Below are 22,022 nucleotides of genomic sequence, written 5' to 3' on the forward strand. Positions count from 1 at the left end.
TGGGGAGGAAACTGGTTTGCTGAAATCTTTGTGGGCAAATGTGAAGCATTAGCGCACATTTTGGCTTCGGTCGCTGCTCCTGCACGCTCCCGGCATTCTGATGTTAACAGGAAGTGACGTCACGTGTCTTCTTCATGAGTTATTTTGTATTCCACGCAACACAAACCCACAAAGTAACACTAGTTTTGGTGGTGAAATGACTGAATTCTGGTAACTGTGAGTAAATTAGACGTCTCACAAGAGAAAACAGAAAAAGGAAAAGCGAATGTGAGTCAGACCAGCTGATGTCACATTTTTACTGCTCAGACCGTTTGATTGACAGGTCAGGACGTCTCAGAAGGAATGCAGCCTTTAATGTTCATCAACCGGACGGCTTCAACGAGCCGCGGGAGGAGAACAGAATCGGTCTGATCGGGCTCAGCGAGGAGGACATCAAAGCGACTGGAGAGCGCTCGAGGTCACGACTCGCCTGATGCCTGATGACTCGCCATCTTCGTGCTTCGTGTCTGAGCTGCTGTTCATGAAACGCTTCGAACCGACGGCGTCCTTCAGGAGGTCACAGTCTCACAGGGCGAATCTTACCTCCGCCGCTGTCCTTCTCCTCCTCCTCGATGCTGTTCTTGATGCTGTCGTACTCCTCGTCGATGTTCTGGTTGCCCCGGATCTGGCTGAGGACCCGGCGGGCCTTCTGGGTGAGTCCGCGCTGGATCAGCCAGCGGGGGCTCTCCGGCAGGAAGAGGAAGCCCAGGAACTGCAGCGCCGCGGGGACCACCGACAGACCCAACATGTACCTGCAGGTGGAGGAACAGGTGGAGGAACAGGTGGAGGAGACAGGTGGAGGTGGGAGGTGGAGGAACAGGTCGAAGAGACAGGTGGAGGTGACAGGTGGAGCGACAGGTCGAAGAGACAGGTGGAGGTGACAGGTGGAGCGACAGGTCGAAGAGACAGGTGGAGGTGACAGGTGGAGCGACAGGTGGAGGTGAGAGGTGGAGCGACAGGTGGAGGTGACAGGTCGAAGAGACAGGTGGAGGTGAGAGGTGAGGGTGAGAGATGGAGGAACAGGTGGAGGCGACAGGTGGAGGTGGGAGGTGGAGCGACAGGTGGAGGTGAGAGGTGGAGAGACAGCTAAAATTAACTCAACTAAAAGCCTAAATTAGCAAAACCTGTAGCTAAAAGCTAAAATTAGGAAAGCAGTAGTAGCCAAATGTTAAATGTAGCAACACCATAGCTGAAAGCTAAAAATGGCAAATTGTATCTCAAAGCTAACGTTGATAAATATTGTAGCTAAAGGCTAAATGTAGCAAACCACAGCTAAAAGAGAAAACCAGCAAAGCAGTAGCTAAATGTTAAATGTAGCAGAACACAGCTAAAAGGTAAAATTAGCAAATGAAGTTAAAAACAGAGTCAGAATTCTGAAGCAGAATTAAAAGAACAATTGAACAGATCTCCATGTGTTTCTATGGGGAAAAAGTTTGAAAATAAAGTTAAATAATAAAGTCGTATCGACTGCTTCTGTTCGAGCCGAATGTTTAAAACGGCGCCGCCGTCAGCCTGACCTCCACCCTCCTCGGCACATGTAGCTGAAGGCGCCGTCGATGAGGCTGGCGGTGAACTGCCCCCCGGTGATGAAGAGCGTGTTGACCGTCACCAGCTGACCCCGGAGGTGCGGAGGAGACGCCTCGGCGATGTACACGGGCACCGTCATGGAGGCCACGCCTGCACAGCGGGAGACAGGAAACAAGATGGAGGAACGAGTTCTCCGCGGCTGAAAGGCGGTAGTAGCTGAGCCTGATCCCTAACCTATAACCTTCAATCGTGTAGTTGAATGTTAAATGTTACCATTGGGGCTCTTTGATGGGAGTTTATGGTGGATATGAGGTGAAAAACAGAGAAAAAGATGCAAAATTTATTTTAAAAAAAACAACAAAATGATTTAAAAATGTTAAATTTTAGTTTCAATTTCAATCTCAAAGCCTGTCATCTTCTCAGATGTTTCTGGTTTGGCCGGAAAAAAACAAACAAACAAAAACCAAAACAAAAACACAAATCAGTAAACAATTTAAAATGAACCTAACTTTAAAAATAATTACTTTTATTAATAAATAAACAAATAATATGTTAGATTGGGCTTACTTTGTTATTTATTGCAAAAATAAGACAAATTTTTTACCTTTTATGAGTAAAGTAGCAACAGAAACACACATGTACGGTGTGTGTGTGTGTGTGTGTGTGTGTGTGTGTGTGTGTCAGGACGTGTCTGATGAGGTGACTGACACCATCCACAGCTGCCTCCTGATTGGCTCTATTAATAGACAGCCGCCGCTCTCTGTGGCCCCGCCCCCTTTCCCCCCCACCTCGCTCCCTCCACCATCACCATCTCCCGTGGGCGCCCTGCCCTGAACCGCCGCCATGACGACGTGGCTACCCGTTGCCACGGAGACCACTTGGCAGGGGAAAGCAGCCGCTCTCGTCTCTAAGCGTGTACCTCAGAGTGTGGCAGCTCCGGGGAGGCGAGTCCATGTTTATTTTTACATTTATTTATTTATTTGTTTATATCATTTTCTTTTTTTATTTCCCCCCAAGAAGAAGCAACAACATCTCAAAGCTGTTACAAACACTGAGTCACTTAAAAATTCACACCTTCCTGCTCAGCGTGAGCAGGAAGAACCAAAACGTTTCAAGGAGGAATGCATGTCGCCCGCCGCCGTTCCCGTTTCTAAAACCCTTTAATCTACAACCACTGACCGCTCTCTCGGAGTTTCATTTAAGCCCAAATGGAGACATTTTGCTAACACAGACACAGAGTCCTGCACGAAAACAAAACATCCCTTTACATTTTTGGCCATTTTCCCTCCGTGTCCTTCAGCCTCGAATCGGCTGCTCTAAACAAAACTCGTTAAAGCCCGCTAAAGCTAACGTCAGCGAGGATCAATATTTTATCGTCTCACTTCAGCTTATCGGCCGTTTCTGCCTCAGAGGCTCAAATGTTCGCCTGTTTTCAGCTTCTGAAGCTGCTAATGTGAATCTGAAAAAGTCTGTTGTGAAGTTTAATCTGTGCTGAAGATCAGAAACTAAAAGTAGCTAAAGTAAAGCTAATGCTAAAAGCAAAAGCCCAAAGCCAAACGGAGCAAAATATCAGCTACAAGTTAAAATGAGCAAAACAGTAAATAAAAGCTGCAATGATCAAAACAACAGCTGATGCTAAAGTAGCAAAACCATAACTTGAAAGTAAATGTAGTAAAACATTAGCTAAAAGCTCAAATTAGCAAAACAATAGCTAATGCTAAAAGTAGCAAAACCGTTACTCAAAGCTAACTGGAGGAAAACTTTAGCTAAAAGCTAAAATGATCAAAACAATAGCTGATATTAGAATTGGCAAAACTTTAACCAAGAACTAAAAGTAGCAAAACCGTAACTAAAAGATTAACATACCAAAACTTTAGCTACAAGCTAACTTTTACTAAAGAATTTGCTCTCCCTAATTATAAGTTAGCTACTTTTAGTGTGAGCTATTGTTTTGATCATTTTAGCTTTTAGCGACAGTTTTGCTAATTGTAACTCAAAGCTAGATGGAGCCAAACTTCAGCTACAAGTTAAAATTAGCAACACAGTAGCTAAACGTTAAAATGAGCAAAATCGTACATGAAAGCTAAATATAATCAAAAACATTAGCTACAAGTTACAATCAGTAAAACTGTAGCTAAAACTAGCAAAACAATAGCTAATGCTAAAAGGAGCAAAACCATCACTCAAAACTAACTGGAGGAAAAATTGGCTAAAAGCTAAAATGATCAAAACAACAGCTGATGCTAAAATTAGCAAAACTTTAACAACTAAAAGTAGCAAAACCGTAATTTAAAGCGAAACATACCAAAACATTAGCTACAAGTTCCTAACAGCAAAACTTTAGCTACAAGCTAACTTGTAGCTTAAGTTTTGCTTCAGCTAGCTTTGAGTCACAATTTAGCTACTTTTAGCGTTAGCTACTGTATTGCTCATTTTAGCTTTTAGCTGCAGTTTTGCTGATTGTAACTCAAAGCTATCTGGAGCAAAACTTTAGCTACAAGTTACAATTAGCAAAACTGTGGCTAAAAGCTAAATTGACAAAAATAGCTAACGCTAAAAGTAGCAAATCTTTAACAACTAAAAGCAGCAAAACCGTAACTCAAAACTAAATGTAGCAAAACTTTAGCTAAACGTTAAAATGAGCGAAATTGTATGTGAAAGCTAAATATAATCAAAAACATTAGCTACAAGTTACCATTAGTGAAACTGTAGCTAAAACTAGCAAAACAATAGCTAATGCTAAAATGACCAAAACTTTAAACAACTAAATTTATCAAAACTAATTAAAAGGAGCAAAACTGCAGCTAAAAGCTAAAAAATGCAGCATGGTAGCTCAACGATTTGACGAGGCGATCTTGGTCCAAAGCTAACGAGACAGGCGGTGGGTGATATGCATTCCTTCGATGAATCCTCGGCCTTTAATTCGTTGTTTCTGTTTCTAACGACTTGTGTTAACGAATCTGTAGCTTCAGTGTTCGGTTCTCAGACTGATCCTGAAGAAAACAGCATTTTCTGCTGCTTTACTCGACTATAAATCCCCTGGAAGAGCCCTCCGTTCGCCTTTAACGAGCTCCCCGCTGCCAGTAATCAAACACTCAAACGGCCGAACGCCATCGCCCGCTCAATCTGAGCCTCAGAGCTCAGAACAAAGTATCTGATTGGGTCCTGCGAACGGCGCCCGGAGACACGAAGGACGAAGCCGGGCGCCGATTCCCTCGATCAGACGGAGACGGAGGCACTTCACCACCGGCCACTCCAAACACAAAGAAAAGGGATCATTCTGGTAAAAATACAGACAAAAGACGACTAAAGAAGCTGCTGTCGGGGCTTTCAAAATGCAGAAATGTTCTAATTCTAATTAAATTCGACAAGGAATGAAAATTAGCAATTACAGATCTTTTTTTTTTTCAAAGTGTTCAACAAAACATTGTCTCCAAATTGGATTTTTATTTTGAATCTCATTTTTGAGGTTAGTCATGCAGAACTAGGACTTCGAATGTTTTGGAAATAATCTTTTTTTAATGAAAACTTCAATCCAATTTCCTAGTCTGACCACTTTATCTGAAGTCTGAGTGACCCTTTAAACCATAGGGGTAGTGGGTGAATTATTTCTTGATGAAATCTTTTGCCTTTGTTGGACTAAAGTCCAATTTGCCGTCATCAGTCGCTGTGACCTCAACTGTACGGGTTCTGTTGGATGTTTCTGATGCTAAACTAAAGAAAATGGAGGAAGACAGATGATCTGAAAAACAGATAATGCTGGTCAAGCAGCTTGTAGTAAGGATAATAAAGTAAAACCAAATGTTGATGTCGTTAGCCACATGCTAGTTAGCCTATTAAAGTGCTAATTACTTTTATTCATTTTAATAGCACTATAATTTAACTATCACCATATAAGCTAACTGGTAATGCTGGTGAATCAGTTTGTTGTACAGATAACAGACTGCAAATAAATTTAGCTTCAATTAGCCACATGCTAGTTAGCCTACATAGCGCTAATTATCTTCATTCACGTGTTAGCATCAGTTAAGCTAACTAGAATCATATAAGCTAACTGGTAATGCTGGTGAATCAGTTTGTTGTACATATAATGGACTGCAAATAAATTTAGCTTCAATTAGCCACATGCTAATTAGCTTGCATGGCGCTAATTACTCTTATTCCCCTATTTAGTAGCATATATGCTACTATACTAGCATATGGTTGTTACATGTTGCCCTAATTAATTGCAAACAAATTATGCTGTTTTTAACCACATGCTAGTTAGTAATTAGCCTATATAGCGCTAATTACTTTTATTTATGTAGTTAGCATCATATTTGCTAACCATCACCAGATAAGCTAGCTGGTAATGCTGGGGAATTCATTTGTCGTAACTATAAAAACCGCAGTTTCATTTTGCACTAGTTAGCCACATGCTAATGCTAATTAGCCTATATGACGCTTACTACTTTTATTTATGTTATTTGTGCCATTTGGGCTAACTAGCGACAAATTGACTAACTGGTAATGCTGGTCAATTAGTCTGTAGTAAGTACAAGAAACCGCAGATGAATTTTTAAGTAGTTAGGCTTTTTGTTGCTCGTTACTTTTATTTGTGTCGTTTAGGCCAGCAAGACCAAAATATGCTAACTGTAATTCTGGTAAATCGGTGATTAGCAGTTAGTTAGCAGTTAAATGATGCTAAACTAAAGAAAATGGAGGAAGACGTGATTTGAACATTAGTTAATGCTGGTGAAGCAGCTAGTAGTAAGGACAATGGACTGCAAACAAATTTTGCTGTAGTTAGCCACATGCTAGTTAGCCTAGTGCTAATTACTTGTGTTCATGTAATTAGCACCATTTAGGCTAACTAGCACCACAAATTAAAGGTTAGCCTCATATAACACAAATTATTCATGATGGATTAACTGATTTCATCAAATACAAGTAACGTTTGGTTTAACTTTGTTTGAAAAATACTCCTAAAATATCTTTATTTGTAGAAATAAACAAATAAATAAAAAAACTAAAGCCTAAACCTTGTCGTGATTGTGCAAACCATCCGAGCAAAGCTAAGAACGAGGGATTAAATGGGATTTTAGTGATTGAATTTCCACTTTTCAGCACAAAAATGCAAATAAACAAGGTTTCATTAAATGCGCACGTGGCATTCGGCGAGTTAGGACAAGACTTCAGGCTTCATTATGTTAACCAACCAATTAAAGCCGCCCAGTAATGAAATTTCATCGCAATGTAATTAACGGGGATAATTCTTTTTTCAAACCCTTCAACCGTTTCTGAGCACAAAACATTGCAGCGTTCGCAAATGCTGGATAATTTAGCAAGACAACATGATTATGCCCTCGCTGCGAGGGGGACTGCGCGTCTCTTTGTCTCGAGTCTCTCCTGTCTGCGTGCGAGAGGACAAATAATAACCGACGCCGCGGGCAACAAAAGCTAAACTGAACCTAAAAGAAAAAAAAAACAAGCAATCTGCGAAGCTTTTTAAACCGCTCAAAAACACAATGAGATGGATGCAATCTGCAAAATGACAGATGGAATCGATTTAAAGCGTAATTGCATCTGCAGCTGCATGGCTGCACAGCTGCGCTTGGAATTTAAAATCAGAACTGAAGAAGTCAAACAGCTCTTTGGTGTTGTTTGGGGCCCAGTGGATCAGCGGTTAGAGCAGTTGTCCTACAATGAGAGAGCTGGAGGTTCGATTCCCGGCGGGTCCCACCCCTCATTGCCTCCGATGTGTCCCATCGGTGTAAGAATTGCGAGGACTGACACTTTTTATCACAAACAAATAATATTTAAACCTCTTATCCAACAATTTAATACATGAACATTAAAAAAATATACAAATATATCTAAAATATGCTTTTTTTTGTATAAAAAAAGCATGTTTTAGATATATTTGTATATTTTGAGCTCGGCTGCGGTGGATAAAACAAGCAGATATTGATTCTTTCTGTAACTGAGGTTTGTTTTAAAATGAAGACGGTAACTAAAATGGCAAAATTGAAGTTTTCTAACAGGAAATAATCCTTTCCTTATGAATTTCCTTTGAAAATGATTCCGGAAATCCCTTTGTATAATGTTCACCGCCATGGTGAAGCTCTGGGATTCCCCGTTTTTTTTAAACGCGGAGCTGGAATTCCAGACAACGTCCCTCCAGACGGATAAAAATCCAGTTTTCAAGCCGGCGCTCTCCTGATCCCGTTGCCGGGTGACAAATCGGTACATTTCATCAAACTACGGCTCATTTTGAAGCTTTTGAGACGGAGAATTTGAAAATATGAACTCATTATTCCTCACTGTGGCTCGTTTCGTCACGTCAAACAGCTTAAATAAAATAGTTTTTATTTATTTTAGACTGACACACTCTTTTACAAATATAATCAGATTGAATTTGCCGAGCCTCTGAAGCGCTTATCGGTGTCAAACGTCTGCTTCGGGACAACAGAGCCCGTCCTGAGGCAAAGGTCAGGAGCGGACATGTTATGCCGCGGCGGCGTGCGGCCTTTCCTGGTTTGACAAACGGCTCCGGTGACCTTTTTGCTCGGTTCAGTTTGAGACGAACGTCAAGCGGCTGGACTTCCTGGAACCTGGCGTCCACGTCCACGGAAGGCGGTGCCTTGTTAGCGCGACCAAGGCCCCGGTGCCAGAAAGCGTCCCGTTATCTGTAAGAACCCGGCTCCGACGGGTCGGGTGTCATGATGCCTTTCCTGAACATTTCATCCAAATCTGTTCTTTAGTTTTTTTTACCTGATCTTTGCTGACAGACAACCGGATCTTTTATAAAAGGTTAAAACCAATGAAGTTGGATTAAATCGGCTCCAATTTTAAACGAATCAGAGCAGTTTAGGCAAAGAAAACCTTTACGCTGCCAAAGATTTTACATTTAATGGTTATTTCACCAGAAATATTAATATTTTCCCGCCAAAAGTACCCCAACCTGAGCCAAAACGGCTAGCTAATGTTGCCACTAATATTCTACAGAAATAACTTTTTTAATGTCAAACTGAAGGAAAAGTAAAAGTTTATAAAAATGTATTTGAATGAAATTATTATTATATTTACTTTAATCTTTGTCCTCCTCAGATTAGCCGTTAGCTCGTCAATCAGATCAGAATTAAACTCCGTTTTCCTCAAACTAGCTATCTACAGCAGGTTAGACGATTATGACCTTTTTACAGAACCCCACTTTGTAACATATGAACTGTTGCTTTAAGGCTGCGGCTTTCAAAATAAAAGCACACGACTTTCAGGTCTGTTTCGGCGTGGAAGCATCGAGGCGTAAGGAAGGTCCCTATCAAAATCCAAGACGGTATTAACTAAATAACTTGAAAACGCAAAAAATAAGCGCCGTACCGACTTCCATTTTGGTTTGTGAATGCATCAAGGCGTAAGTAGGGTCGCTACCACCAAAATCCGTCAATTCGTTTTGGGTAACGGGAACTTTCAAAATAAAACCACCGCAGGTGTTTAAATTATGACGCCAAGAAACAAGAGAACCTCCAACCGTAACAAAAAACTGTTGAGGCTTCCCTCACACAACAATCCTGAGTACACGTGTCTGTGTCTGGAGCTGGAGTGACCTGTGACATTGACCTTTGACCCTGAAATCAATAGAGATCACCCTTGCCAGGTGAGGTGTCCAGCTGTGAAGTTTGACATTCCCACGTTACACGGCTGCCGAGTTAGAAGACAAAAACGGTTTTCACAGAGGAGTCATCACCTTTGACTTGACACCTTGAAATCAATAGGGATCACCCTCGACCTATGAGGTGTCCAGTTGTGCAGTTTGACATTTCTATGTAAGGAGTTATTAACTTAGAGCTCCACAGACAGACGGACGGACGGATGAAGACGTTTTAGAGAAAAAGAAGAGCAAGGAAAGGAAAGCGGTCTTCCTGTCGCCACATTAGGTCCATTACAGCCGTCAGAAACATGGCCGCAGCCCAGCAGGGATGATTATCGTAGGAGAGCACTAAAAGGAACCGCAGAGCTTCTGGCGGGGAGAGAACGTGCTTCATTTCCAGCCGGCTAATTACCAGATAAAAGTCATAAAAATCACATCCCTCTCTGCTGTCTGAGTCGAAATAAATAAACAAATTATCTCCAGAAAACAAGATAAAGGATCAATAACTTCAGAACACAAGTGACGTCAACTCGAAATAAAGAAATAATCCGTTAATCCAAAATACGATCATAAAAATAGATCTCTACGCATTCTTTCTTTTAAAATAAATGAGAATATCTTTTTCCTAGAGACAAGAAACAATTTCTCATCTCGACATATGGGATTAAAATAAAACTTCTAAACATGTCCTCTCTTGGCTTCCGTACTTAAAGCGAAATACGTCCAGATATTGAGTCATTATCTCCAAAAAATGCTCAAAAGATCTTAAGAGAAAAGATAAAAAAACCTCTTTATGTTGAGACAAGGAGCCGGATAAGTAGTTATGTTGAGATAAGGGATTAAAATAACGCCTCTAAACATGGCTTCCGTACTTTTCTGAGTCAAAATAAATAAATATATTAACTCATTATCTCTAGAAAACAAGCTGCTTATGAGATAAGAAATAAATAAAGTCGTTATCTCGAACAAAGAAGCGCTTTTATTTTGATTTAAGGAGATAAATAAGCCGTTAACTCAAAATGGGTCCCAAAAATAAACTTTAAAGTATGTCCTCTCTTGGGTTCCATATTTTTTGAAGTCATAATAAATAAATATAATAAATTATTTTCTTAAGTTAACAAGTGTTTTTTATCTTGGTGTCTCGAGACAAGGACACGAAAATAAATTTTTAATTATGTCCTTTCTCAGCTTCCATAAAGGCAAAATACAGTAAATATATTAACTCATTATCTCAAGTAAAAAAAGCTTCATTTACTAAATAAAGTCCTAAAATATGTCTTCTCTTGGCTTCCATATTTCTCTAAATAAATACACTTATCTCTACACAACGAGCTCGTGTGAGATTAAAAAACTAAATAAATAAATTGTTTTCTCGAGATAATGTCTCAAATAAACATTTCTATACATGTCCCCTCTTGGCTTCCATAACTTTAGGTCAAAATAAATAAACAAAGTTAAAAGTAAGCTTAAAACAAGCTAATAAAATAAGTTATTGTTCGTTAGACAGAACGTCCTGAATAAAGTTTTTTTTAAACATGTCCTTTCTCAGCTTCCATAAGTTCATAACTTTAAATAAACACGTATTTTAACTCATTTTATTTCATGAAAACAAGCTTGGTATGATATAGAAATTAAAAAAAGTCTTTTTTTTTTGTTTATTGTTGTTATAAAAATAACTTCCTAAAAATGTCCTCTTCCGGCTTCCGTACACAACTTTCCAGTTTTGAATAGTTTGTCTGTCATGAAGTCAAAATGTAAATATATACATTTTTAATTTATTTTTGCATAAACAACATGCAGCGTGACATCTTACCTAGCCCGACTCCCACGATGAGCCTCCCCGCCAGGAGCGCCTCTTTCCCTGGAGCGCTGCTCAGCACGACCCCGCCGACCGTGAAGCAGCAGCTGGCCAGCAGGATGCAGACCCTGCGCCCGAACAGCCCGTTGAGGAAGCCGCCCAGCAGGGCGGACAGCGCCGCCGCGGCCACGGTGCTCGATATGAGCAGCTCCTGCCACAGGGCGCTGAGGTCCAGCTCCCGCTTCAGCATCAGCATCGCCCCGGAGATCACCCCGGTGTCGTAGCCGAACAGGAAGCCCCCGAGAGCCGAGAACGCCGCCAGCACGTAGACGAATACGGGCGTGACATCCTGCTGGAACTGCTTGCGGGCAGCGCGCTCCAGGTCCCCGGTGGAGGCGGCGGCCGGAGCCGGAGTCGGAGCCGGGGCTCCGGCTCCGGCTCCGGCGGCGGCGCCCTGGCTGCCGAGGCTGGCGCTGGACGGAGCCTTGATGAGACTCCGCTCCCCTCCGTCGTTCACCCTCTTCCAGCGCTCGCCCATCAGGTTGCTCATGCTCCGGAGGGTGTAGTCATGGTCGACCTGCTTTCGCGACATAAATGCAACACAGAAAAGGGGGCGGCTGAGTTGATGGGGGGGAAAAAAAAAAACTAAACTAAAACCAACCCGAGATATATCACCTTAAAACTGGAGTCAAAGTTCCTAATCCACCTTAAAGCTGGCCGCTGGGGGGGGGGGGGGAGTTGTTTTTATTTATCGCAGCATCTCCGGCGGTCCTGATGGGAGAGTTGGAGAAAAGTGGAGCGGAAAGGTGAGAGAGGAGGGCGGGGAAGCGGTTCGTCACCAGCCGCGTCGGAGTGACGCAAAGACAGAGGGTCATTACGGCCGGGAAGTAGACGGGCCCCGTCTCACTGAAATCATTAGGGATTTATTAGGGAAAAAATATACATTAAGAGAAAAATTAACTAGAGGAAATCAGTTTTTTAAAAAAACTGCTGAAGAAGCTGGAATTTAGCTAAGAAAGTAGGACAATAGCTAAAATAGCAAAACAGTAGCCAAACGCTAAAAGTAGCAAAATGCTAACTGAAGTAGCGAAAGAGTAGCTAAAACAAGCTAGCTTGAAGCTAAAAGTCGCAAAATCCTAAGCCAGAATTAGCTAAATGCCATCTAAAAAATATCAAAATGCTAGTTAGAAGCTAATAGCAGTAGAAGGCTTTCTGAAAGCTAAAAGAAGCAAAATGCTCCCTAAAACCTGGAAGATTAAAAAAGGTTAGCCAAAAGGCTAGCTAAAAGGTAAAGCAAGCAAAATGCTAAGTAAAATGAACAAAAGGCAAACTAAAAGCTTCATAGCCGAACACTAGCTAAAAGCTAAAATTAGCAATATGCTAGCTAAAAGCATCAAAATTCTGGCTAAAAGCAAATAAAAGTCTAGCTAAAAGTGTCAGAACAGTAGCCAAAAGGTACAAGTAGCAATATGCTAGTTAAATGCAGCAAAACACTACCTTAAAAGTAGCTAAAACCTAAGAGAAGCAAAAGACTAGATAGAAGCTAAAAATACCAAAGCACTTTCTAAAAGCCAAAGTTAGCAAAATGCTAGCTAAAAATATCAAAAAGCTAGTTAGAAGGCCAGCTAAAAGTGTCAGAACAGTAGCTAAAAGTAGCAAAAGGATGACTAAAAAAAACAGAGCAGCAGATAAGAGCTCCAAGGAGCAGAATGCTAGCTAAAAGTAGCAAAAGACTAGCTAAAAAGGGGCCCAAGAGTAGCTAAAAGATGCAGAATGATACATAAAGCAGAAATCTGAACCAGATTTCAAAAAGGATGTTTTTGAAGGAACTGAAAAGAGCTCTGTGCTTTTCTATGGGAGGAAATATTTGTAAATAAAAGTTTAATTTTTTTTAAAAACATGAACGCTACAAAAACCAAAACTCACAGCAGCCATTTCTTAAATGAGCTGAACGTTTTGATGCTGGAACAGCTAAAATAAAACAAACAAACAGCTTATTACTAACTTCACATTTTATTTATTTACCACCAAACAAGCTTCTGCTGCCCCCTACAGGACCAATGAAACCTTTACAATCCTTTTATATTAAATACATCCATAGCTGAAGATTAATTTTTGTTTTATAGAAATACCATTAAATCTAATTTATTATGTTTCCTGTGTCTGAAGCTCCCTGAAAGTAATAATTAGATCATTTAAAGTACGTCTGTACTCGCTCTGGATACTAAAGTAGTAAAGTAACTAAGTAACTACAGATAGTTAAGGGTAAAAGTAAACTGGTTGTATCTTGGTAGACTCAATTAAACAAATCTCCTGGTCTCTGAAGATGTAGAATCATATTTTATAATATTTATAATTTATAATATCATATAATAAAATTTTTCTAATATTAATAATTATCTGTTTAACAAGAGAAAATACGAAAAAAGCAAAATAAATTCAGATTTTTGGGTCCAGGGAGAGACAACAACCCCCAAAGTATACACCCCATAGGAGCCAACAGAAGCAACATTCTTGCTAAAAGCCTCTTGTAGCAAAAGGCTAGCTAGAAGCTAAAGGTAGCAAAAGGCTAGCTAAGAGCAAAATATAAAATACAAAGAGATCAATAAAAGCAGTAAAAGGCTAGCTTAAAAATAAAAGCAGCAGGACGGTAGTTTAAAGTAGCAAAAGGCTAGCCACAAGCTAAGGTAGTAAAAGGCTAGCTAAAAGCTAAAAGTAACAGAATGGTAGTTAAACCCTAAAAATATCAAAGATTAGCTTAAAGTAGCAGACGTGTAGCTAAAGGTTGCCTACAAGCTAAAAACAACAAATAGCTAGCTAAAAGCAAAAGTAACAGAATGGTAGCTAAAAGTATCAAAGTTAAGCTAAATACTAAAAGATGTAGCAAAAGGTTAGCTGCAAGCTAAAAACAGAAAAGGGCTAGCTACAAGCTGAGAGGAGCAAAAGGCAAGCTAAAAGCTAAAAGTAACAGAATGGTAATTAAAAGTATCAAAAGTTAGCTGAAGACTTAAAATAGCAGACCTGTAGCTGAACTAGCTAAAGGTCAGCTACAAGCTAAAAGTAAAAAGGACTAGCTATAAGCTAAAAGGAACAAATAGCTAGTGTATAGCTCAAAATAACAGAATGGTAGCTAAAATTGTCAAAGGAAAGCTAAATACTAAAAGAAGTAGCAGACCTGTAGCTTCAATTTGCAAAGGGCTAACTAAAAGCCAGCTGAAAGTATCAGAATAGTTAGTTAAAAGTAGCCGAAGAGGACAAAAATAGAGGAAGTATGCTGAAGCAGATTTAAAAGTGAATGATGTTTTTTTTTTAAACTGAGGACAATTCAGTTTATTTTAAACAAAGTTAAACACTTAAAATACAATAGAAACTGTTTCTTGAATGAGCTGAACGTTTTGATCTACTCATATGAAAACTTTTAAGTGGATTTTTGAATGTTTAAACACAAAAATAAGTTTCTTACGCGCCTCAGGCCTCCGTGACCTTTGAACCTGACCAGTTTGGCTTTTAACGTGATGAACTTGAACGCAGCGCAGGTCAAAATGGCGGCATTTAACGCCGTTCTCTTCCCGATGGAACGGGCTGTGGTAACCGGAGTCATATTTATGTCTACGGTTGTAACCGGAGAGACTTTTAGGACAAACCTGAATTACGGACATCCAGAAAAGACCTCGACGTGTCTCCCGGAGGACATATTGGTTTCTACTGCTTAGTTCGGGCCTCTAATTAATAAAATGGCCGCCATTTTCACCTCGCTTTTCAATTTACCACAAAAAACTTTGCCACTTATGACTTTTCCCTTTGACCAACAACTTTGTAAGTATAGCCGAATAAAAAACACATATGTTGTCTTTTATCTGTGTGAGTTTGAGTTTTTCAGCTGATGTTTTGTATAAATAAATCGCGTTTTTAGTTACGTAGCGCGTCGACCATATGGTGCTTTGAGTGGGCTAGATTTAAAGCGGAGTCTTAACGGGGCCTTTTTTTAGTCACCTTTTAAAAGTTATTTTGTCCTTTGTGAATAAAAAAATAGAAAATTACGTAAATGACAGTAATTTTATTAAATATTCGGCTATATTAAAATACAGTATGCGGGTATAGATAACGAGATAGAAGCAAATAGATGTTAAGACGCAAGTAGGGTATGGCAAGCTCTTTCATCATATAATAGTTAGGCAAGAATCTTCAAAATAGGTGTCCATAATTTAGTTATTCTTAGCCAAAATGATGATTTTGTCTATCTAGAATGCAATTTGTCCTGTTCACAGTTAAAATCGTAGATTTTTTTAGAAAATGTATTCTTTCTGCATTATTTTCCCATTTATGTCTATGGGTCTTTCTGCTAAAACTAGATGTTTACTGTCTAGAATGAGGAATGGATACCTGAAAAAGAGATAAAACTAAGAGAAACTCACATTTTTCAATACCTACCAGCCCCATGTATGGTCACAAGCTTCATTAAACCTATTCAAAATGATAAATAAATAAAATAATAAGCAAGATTAAACTCCAAACAGTCATTTATTGATGTAGAAATTGCATTAGAAGCTTTAAATTCAAATTTTAAATGCTGAAAAAGTGCAAATTTTAACTTCTATTATGGTTTAAATCCGCCTTTTTGTAGTTTTTGTGACTTTTATGGACATTTCTTTTAACAAAGTGGGGAAAGCCCGCTCCTTTAGGAGTTTTGACATCTCCAGCGTTTAAAAATGATTAACTACATCCCGGTTCATGCACTCCGGTCAAGCCTCATTATCCCCTTTTTTTGTTATTTCTGTTTGCCTTTTGTTAATCTGCCAGGCGTTATATGGCCGGCCAGTGTTTGCCAAAACTTATCCTCTATTGTTCATTCAGCAAAACTTAATATTTTACTTATTCTGGTTCATCATTCCTCAGCTCGGCTTTACAGCGAATGAAAGAATAAAACGGGAATAAAAGAGCAGCTCCAGTTTCACCCTTTCTTGCAATTTGAAGCAAAGGAAAGTTGTTCCCCTCACAAGGAAATCACTGTTTTCTAATTACTCAAGTTTCAAACTCTTGAAAAGCTGCAGTTTTCCCGTTTATTTCCCTAAAGATGTGTTTTCCAGCAGAACAATCAGGACATGCTTTTAAAAACGTCTTCAGTTCCTTGTTTCTTCTTTGTCGTCTTGGAAATTTCAGTTTCCTGGTAACTTCTGCGCAGGAGGATCAATTTGAAGACGCGTGCGCGAGCGCAGAGGTCGAGGTCTTCGTCTAGGCGACGCACGCGGACGCGGCGTATAAAAAGCCGCCGCCGCCGACGACCACCTGAACACTTCCTCCAGGTCTCACCTGCTTGCCATGGAGTCGCTGCGATGGACGCTGGCTGCCTGCTTCTACCTGTTCTCAGGTGCCGAATAAATCTTCTTTTTAGGCTTTTCAGAAGAAATTTGTCCAAAAAGAAAATGGTTCAAATAACTCAATAGAACCGTTTCTGTATGTTTATTTGTTCATTTCATGTCTGCAATTTATAAAAAACGTCCTTTTTTATGTTACGTTTTTCTGTTATTTTTTATTTTTTAGCAGGATTAGGTTGTTTTGAAGCAGCATCACGTTTTTCTTTTTATTTCTAAAATAAATTTATACAGACTACTTCAGGGTCGTTTCGGCTGTTTTAGCTGATTGTAGATCAGAACTTTTAGCTCGTTCTGGACTTTTGGTGTTTTGTAACTTTTACACTTTTTCAAAAATATTTTACTTTGTTTAAATGTGTCTTTTCTGTCTCCTGATTATCTCACTTTTCCTTAATTCTTTGTTCTTTCTGTCTCCCGATGTGTCCTTTTTTGTCTTCCTTTGCTTTCTTTTGTCTGTTTTTTACACACACATCTCGTCTCATTTTCTCCTTTTTGTCTCCTTACACTCTGGTTCCATGTGTCCTTTTTATCTCTTTTTTGTCTTTTTATGAGTCCTTTTTGTCTCCCGGTGTGTCCTCTCTGTCTCCCGGCGTGTCCTCTCTGTCTCCCGGTGTGTCCTCTCTGTCTCCTGATGTCCTTTTTTGTCTTTTTATGAATCCCGTTTGTCTCCTGATTATCTCACTTTTCCTTAATTCTTTGTCCTCTCCGTCTCCTAATGTGTCCCTTTTGTCTCCTTATTCTTTCTCTTTATGCATCTTTGTTGTCGTCTTATGTGTCCCTTTTTGTCTCCATTTGCTTTCTTTTGTTTGTTTTTTTTTATTCACACATCTTGTCTCATTATGTCACCTTTTTGTCTCCTTACACGTCCTTTTTTTGTCTCCGTCTTCTTTGTCTTTTTTGGGTTTTAAATTACCTTTTTATTCTTTATTATCCTGTTCAAAATGTTCGCGTCTTGTTTGAAATAAAACCTGCGGCTGGATCACGATCGGCGAAACGAGGACGAGATTCTCAAAATGAAGTGCGAGGAAGAAAAATGATGGAGGTCAATGGGATTTTGGTGAAATGCGCGAGGACTTCACGCCTGTCAGGATTTTGATTCATGTCATGATTTTTACAGACTTTTTTCCTTTTTTTGTGCAGAATGTCCCGCTGACGGATGATGTCCACACTCTGCCTCAGAGCGTGGAGGTTTTTCGTCTTCGTTCCCTCGCCGTGTCTCTCACTTCTGTCTGGTTTTTGTCTCAGATCCCAGGCTTCAGCTCTATCTGAGCTCAGACCTGAATTTTGCGACCGTCTGCGTCTCCCGCTGCTCGCGCTTCGAGAACCTTTCAGGTCCAGATCGTGGTTTTCGCGCAGCGAGGCTTACATTTCAGTCCGCCTCTCGTCTCCTTGGCAGCCAGGGAGCGAGAGACACAGGCTTGTGGTGACCGTAACGAGCCACTGACCACAGCCGGCCTCGTCGGGAATCTCCGGGTGAACGATTGTTTGATGATTGGTTGTTTTTTTTTTGTCTCGTAGCATTTGGAATGGGCGAATTTGTGGCGGCGCCTGAATCTCAGAAACGTAAGTGTTTCCTCTTCGGCTCGACCGGCGGCCGCTCTCTCTCGGCGCTCCGCCTTCTAACCGCTTCCTCCCCCCGCTGTGGTCAGACACCTGCAGGACGTTCGGCAGCGGCGTCACCGTCCCCTTCGAGGGCTCGCCGTTCTACGTGCACTCCAGCTGCCGCTTCACCTTCCTGCGCTTCACCCACAGCCGCGTGGACTGCGACATCACCGTGCAGCGAGGGGGCGGCGGCTTGCTGACGCTGGTCGAGATCATCATCAACAAGGTCAAGACGGTCCTGCGGGGCGGCGGCGGCGGCGTCCTGGTGGAGAACGGCAGGTCTGAACCAGAACCCCACACCTGCTTCAGGTTCTGAAGCTTTAATGAAGCTGTTAGCAGCTGAGACTCTGTACGAACAAATATTGTTTTACCTGCTGCAGGTAAATGAGCTCTGTTTGGACGGGAAGCAGGTTAGTTGATGAGCTCGTGGCTAGTCAGAGCAGATTTATAACGTTTTAAAACATCTTAACCTCCGAATATTTAAAGATTTGACGCAAACAGTATTCTATACGATCTCTTAAGGCCACCATTTTGGCTTTACAGTTATTCTGGCTGGAAGTGCTACAGCTAGCTTCTACTGCTGCAGTTAAATACAGAGTTCCGGGGGAATAACTGTAACGCAGAACGGGTGACGGCGTTCCCTTTGGAAATGCAGGTTGTTAAAGCTGAACGGTCGCTGAAAAGGAGCAGAGTTGCCCGGAAGCTGATAGCTGCTAAAGATCAGCTAAATGCTAAAAGGTAGCATGAAAAGAGGAAATTAGAGCAAAGATGCCGTAGCAGAAGATGGATTTTTTGCTGAATGATTTGATTGAAATCTGCTGAAGAAGCTGAAACTGTGCTGAACTGTTTTAATCGCTGAAATGTCAATGCAAGTTGGTTTTGAACAGTTGAAGCTGCAGCCAGAAACACACAAATGATTGCTGAAGAGGCTGAAACTAGGCAGAACAAACCCTTAAAATTGCAGAACGATCCTTCAAATTAACAGAACAATCCTTGAAACAGCACAGCAATCCTGAAAAATAGCTGAAAGAACTTTGAAAACATCCTAAAAAGCAGAAGAGAACCTAAAAACGGCTAAACAAATCCTAACATTTCAAAACAAATCCTTAAAACAGCAGAAAACACCTTAAAAACACCTGAAAAGACTTTAAAACAGCAGAACAATCAATAAAAATAGAAAAAAATCCTTAAAAACAGCAGAACAGACCAGTAAAACTTCAGAACAAACCCTTAAAACAGCAGAACAATTTATAAAAACACCATAACAACCCTTAAAAACAGCAAAAAATCCTTTAAAACAGCAGAAAAACCTTAAGAACGCCTGAAAGGACATTAAAACAGCAGAACAATCAATAAAAAAGCAAAAAACCCTTGAAACAGCAGAACAATGCCTACGAACACCTGAAGAATTCTCTTGTTCAGAATGTTGCTGAAAAACCTTAATGTTTTAAAAACCTTAAAAGATATCAATACCAAAAGTCATAGCACCCTTCTCCTGAACGAGCTGAACGTTTTGATACCTGAATGGCTGAAATCGCTTAAAAATTGCGGCCTGCGATAGATGCCGAAAAACGTACGGAATAGTTAAAGAAGAATAATAAAGAGAAACAGGAAAACGATGGTGAAGGGATCTCTGTGCGTTTCTATGGGTAGAAGTTAGCAAAGTTTAAAAGTCAGAAACTCCTGAATGAGCCGAACGTTTCGATGTACGAGCGGCCAAGACGAAACGGACTGAAATAACCAGAAAAAGCACTGATGGCTTTAACGGCGTTAACACGACGCTTGAAGGCGGCCATTAAACCATTTCTCCACAAAAAAACAGCATTAACTGCTCATAACGAACCTCGGCTCTAAAGATCCGAACTGCCGCTTTAAAGACACCGAATCCGGAGGCAGCTGGACGTCTTTTCTCGTTTCTTGGACTCTAATCAGTAAGACGTCTTAAGCTCTGAAGGACTTTCCAAGAGCCGACGGTCATAAAAAGCTTTTAATGTCCTCATTTTGGAAAGAAAAGATGGTTTTATCTTCAACCTTGACTCTCGTGACAGTCGACGCCTCGATCCGATAAATCCCAGATGACGCAAACGACCCCGAGGGTCGGGTCGGCGACACCTGCGACCTCCTAAAAGCGTTAAATTCCCCGACGGGAGGTCGTGAAGCCCCGCCCATCAGAACCCGAGCAGTTTTAGTGTTTGATTATTAGCTCCGAGTCCCGGAGACGTTATCGGCTGTTTGTTTAGGAGGCTGAGCACCAGATCGGCTCCTCAAGGTGACTCCCAGGTTGTGTAATGTTTGATGGGAATGGTAGATTAATCCCACAAAAAAAAGAAATGAGGAAGTTAAAGGAAGTTTGGCTTTCTGTTGGCAGAGTCTCTCTCCCGTACGACCACACGTACCAGCACATCTTCCGGTTCGGCGTCTACACCAGGCTGAAGAGCTCCCTGCTTCCTCTCTCCGTCACCTGGTACGACGTCCCCGGAGGAATCGACAGGCTGTGGGTGAGAGGGCCGAACCCGCCCGTTACGCCGTTCGGTGGAAGGAGATTTAATTAGAGCTCCATTCGGCGAGGATTTACAGGCACGGGCCGAACGGTTCAGGAGCTTTTTCAGCCTTGACTTTGTGTCGTTTTTTAGATTCTCCGTCTCCGAAGCTTCGAAACGAGCCGCAGTTCATTTGTAAGTGATGCCAAACGTTACGCGAAGGGATTTCCCGGCAGAGAAAACTGGTCCGCTTCAAAGGAAATTATAAAACTTTATAAAACGGGATTATTTCTGAAGAGACTGTCTTCTTGGACTCATTTTAACGTAAATCTAAATTATTTTTTTAATGATTTTTTTAGCTTTAATGCTTCCGATCGTACCAGCCTCTCTCATCATCGTGAAGAAGTTTTAACCCACTCTTTCTGTACAACGTTGCTTCAAAGCCGTTGACTTGACCGAACCAACACTTCGGTTCTTTTGTTTTTTTGTTTTTTTTTAACCAACTGGTAGCAGGCGCGTCGACGTGCCCGGGGTCCTCGTCTCGCTGCCTGACACAGTTTTGACCCATTAAGTTGTAGATAACTTGGATGTGCCGAGGAGTTTACTGCTGGTTCGTTGACCGCAGGGCGCCCGGGAGTCCTTAATTGCCTCACGATTCGGTTACAGCTCAGACGGCTACGATGTGACGATTAGAAACGATTATCAGGTGTGTGAAAAAAAAACACCAAGCTTAAGATGTTTATCAGACCAAAAAAACGACATTATGACACCACTTTGGCTTATTTTACATATTTCCTTGTATAAATGAGAGTGCACAAAACCATGTGCCAAAGAAACCAACAGTTAGCATAGATGCTAACTTAACATTGGAAACACCATAGAGAAGCTAACCTGATTAGCATCGTGTTCATCACTGGAAATTTATACATTTTACGTTATAACTTCAGCTGTTATTTACAGACATGCTTCCTTCAGCAAACAGAAGATGTAAAAACAATGTTTCTGCTCATCTACGGCGGCCATATTGGGACAAACCGCCTCTGATTCTCTTAAAGAGGCAGCGCAGGTTCAACTAAGCTGTGTTAGGAGCCAAAACGTCAATTAATTAGTTAAATTAAGTAATTATATCCGCTGCTGATCGGGAAAAATACAAATTGACTTTTTTTTACACAGAAGTTTGGTATTTTCTCTGTTTTAGTCAAATAAAAGATGAGTTATCATACGTCAGGTTTTATTATTTATTTGAAGTTTTATTCGCCTGATTTTCAGAATCGATGATGTCATAAAACGCGTAAATCTGAACGAGGGAAGTCTTGCACCTCGCAGCGCCCTAACGCCCATCGTTTTGTGCTTTTATTGTGAAGGTGGAGCTGGACCAGGAGCTCAGCTCGGACCTGACAGGACTGTGTGGGAAACTCGACTTCGGGTTGACGCCTCTGCTGCGTAAGTTCGCTTCAAACGGTAAAAAAAAGTCCTTTTATATTAAAAAAATGAGTCATCGGGAAGGTTTAATCAAAGCAAACATGTTGTTTATAAAGTTATCTGTGACTGAAATCTGTATTTTTAATTAACAG

The 22,022-nt window shown here is 40.9% G+C and overlaps 2 protein-coding genes across 5 annotated transcripts in view; one reads left to right on the forward strand and one right to left on the reverse strand.

Annotated features, from left to right (window-relative positions):
* The window catches only part of LOC108244067 (proton myo-inositol cotransporter), a 64,416-nt gene extending 52,610 nt beyond the window's left edge, over positions 1-11,806 (reverse strand). Inside the window, exons 1-4 of one of the 2 annotated variants that reach the window (XM_025009019.2) lie at positions 11,670-11,806; positions 11,010-11,571; positions 1,557-1,716; positions 583-791 (exon numbers count right to left, since the gene is read on the reverse strand). In XM_025009019.2, coding sequence (XP_024864787.1) covers positions 583-791; positions 1,557-1,716; positions 11,010-11,544 — 904 coding nt within the window. In that variant the 5' untranslated portion in view covers positions 11,545-11,571; positions 11,670-11,806. Of the gene's footprint in view, positions 1-582; positions 792-1,556; positions 1,717-11,009; positions 11,627-11,669 lie in introns of those variants that run through there. The other variant, XM_017429941.3, reaches the window with a different exon arrangement.
* Positions 11,807-14,542: 2,736 nt separating this feature from the next.
* The window catches only part of LOC108244037 (mucin-19), a 28,802-nt gene continuing 21,322 nt past the window's right edge, over positions 14,543-22,022 (forward strand). For 2 of the 3 annotated variants that reach the window (XM_025009020.2, XM_025009021.2), the window contains exons 1-6: positions 14,543-14,810; positions 16,155-16,362; positions 17,885-17,929; positions 18,016-18,247; positions 20,337-20,466; positions 21,813-21,891. In XM_025009020.2, coding sequence (XP_024864788.1) covers positions 16,314-16,362; positions 17,885-17,929; positions 18,016-18,247; positions 20,337-20,466; positions 21,813-21,891 — 535 coding nt within the window. In that variant the 5' untranslated portion in view covers positions 14,543-14,810; positions 16,155-16,313. The remainder of the gene's footprint in view (positions 14,811-16,154; positions 16,363-17,884; positions 17,930-18,015; positions 18,248-20,336; positions 20,467-21,812; positions 21,892-22,022) is intronic. The other variant, XM_017429888.3, reaches the window with a different exon arrangement.

Source organism: Kryptolebias marmoratus, linkage group LG18, assembly GCF_001649575.2.
Source record: "Kryptolebias marmoratus isolate JLee-2015 linkage group LG18, ASM164957v2, whole genome shotgun sequence".
NCBI classification, from domain to species: domain Eukaryota; kingdom Metazoa; phylum Chordata; class Actinopteri; order Cyprinodontiformes; family Rivulidae; genus Kryptolebias; species Kryptolebias marmoratus.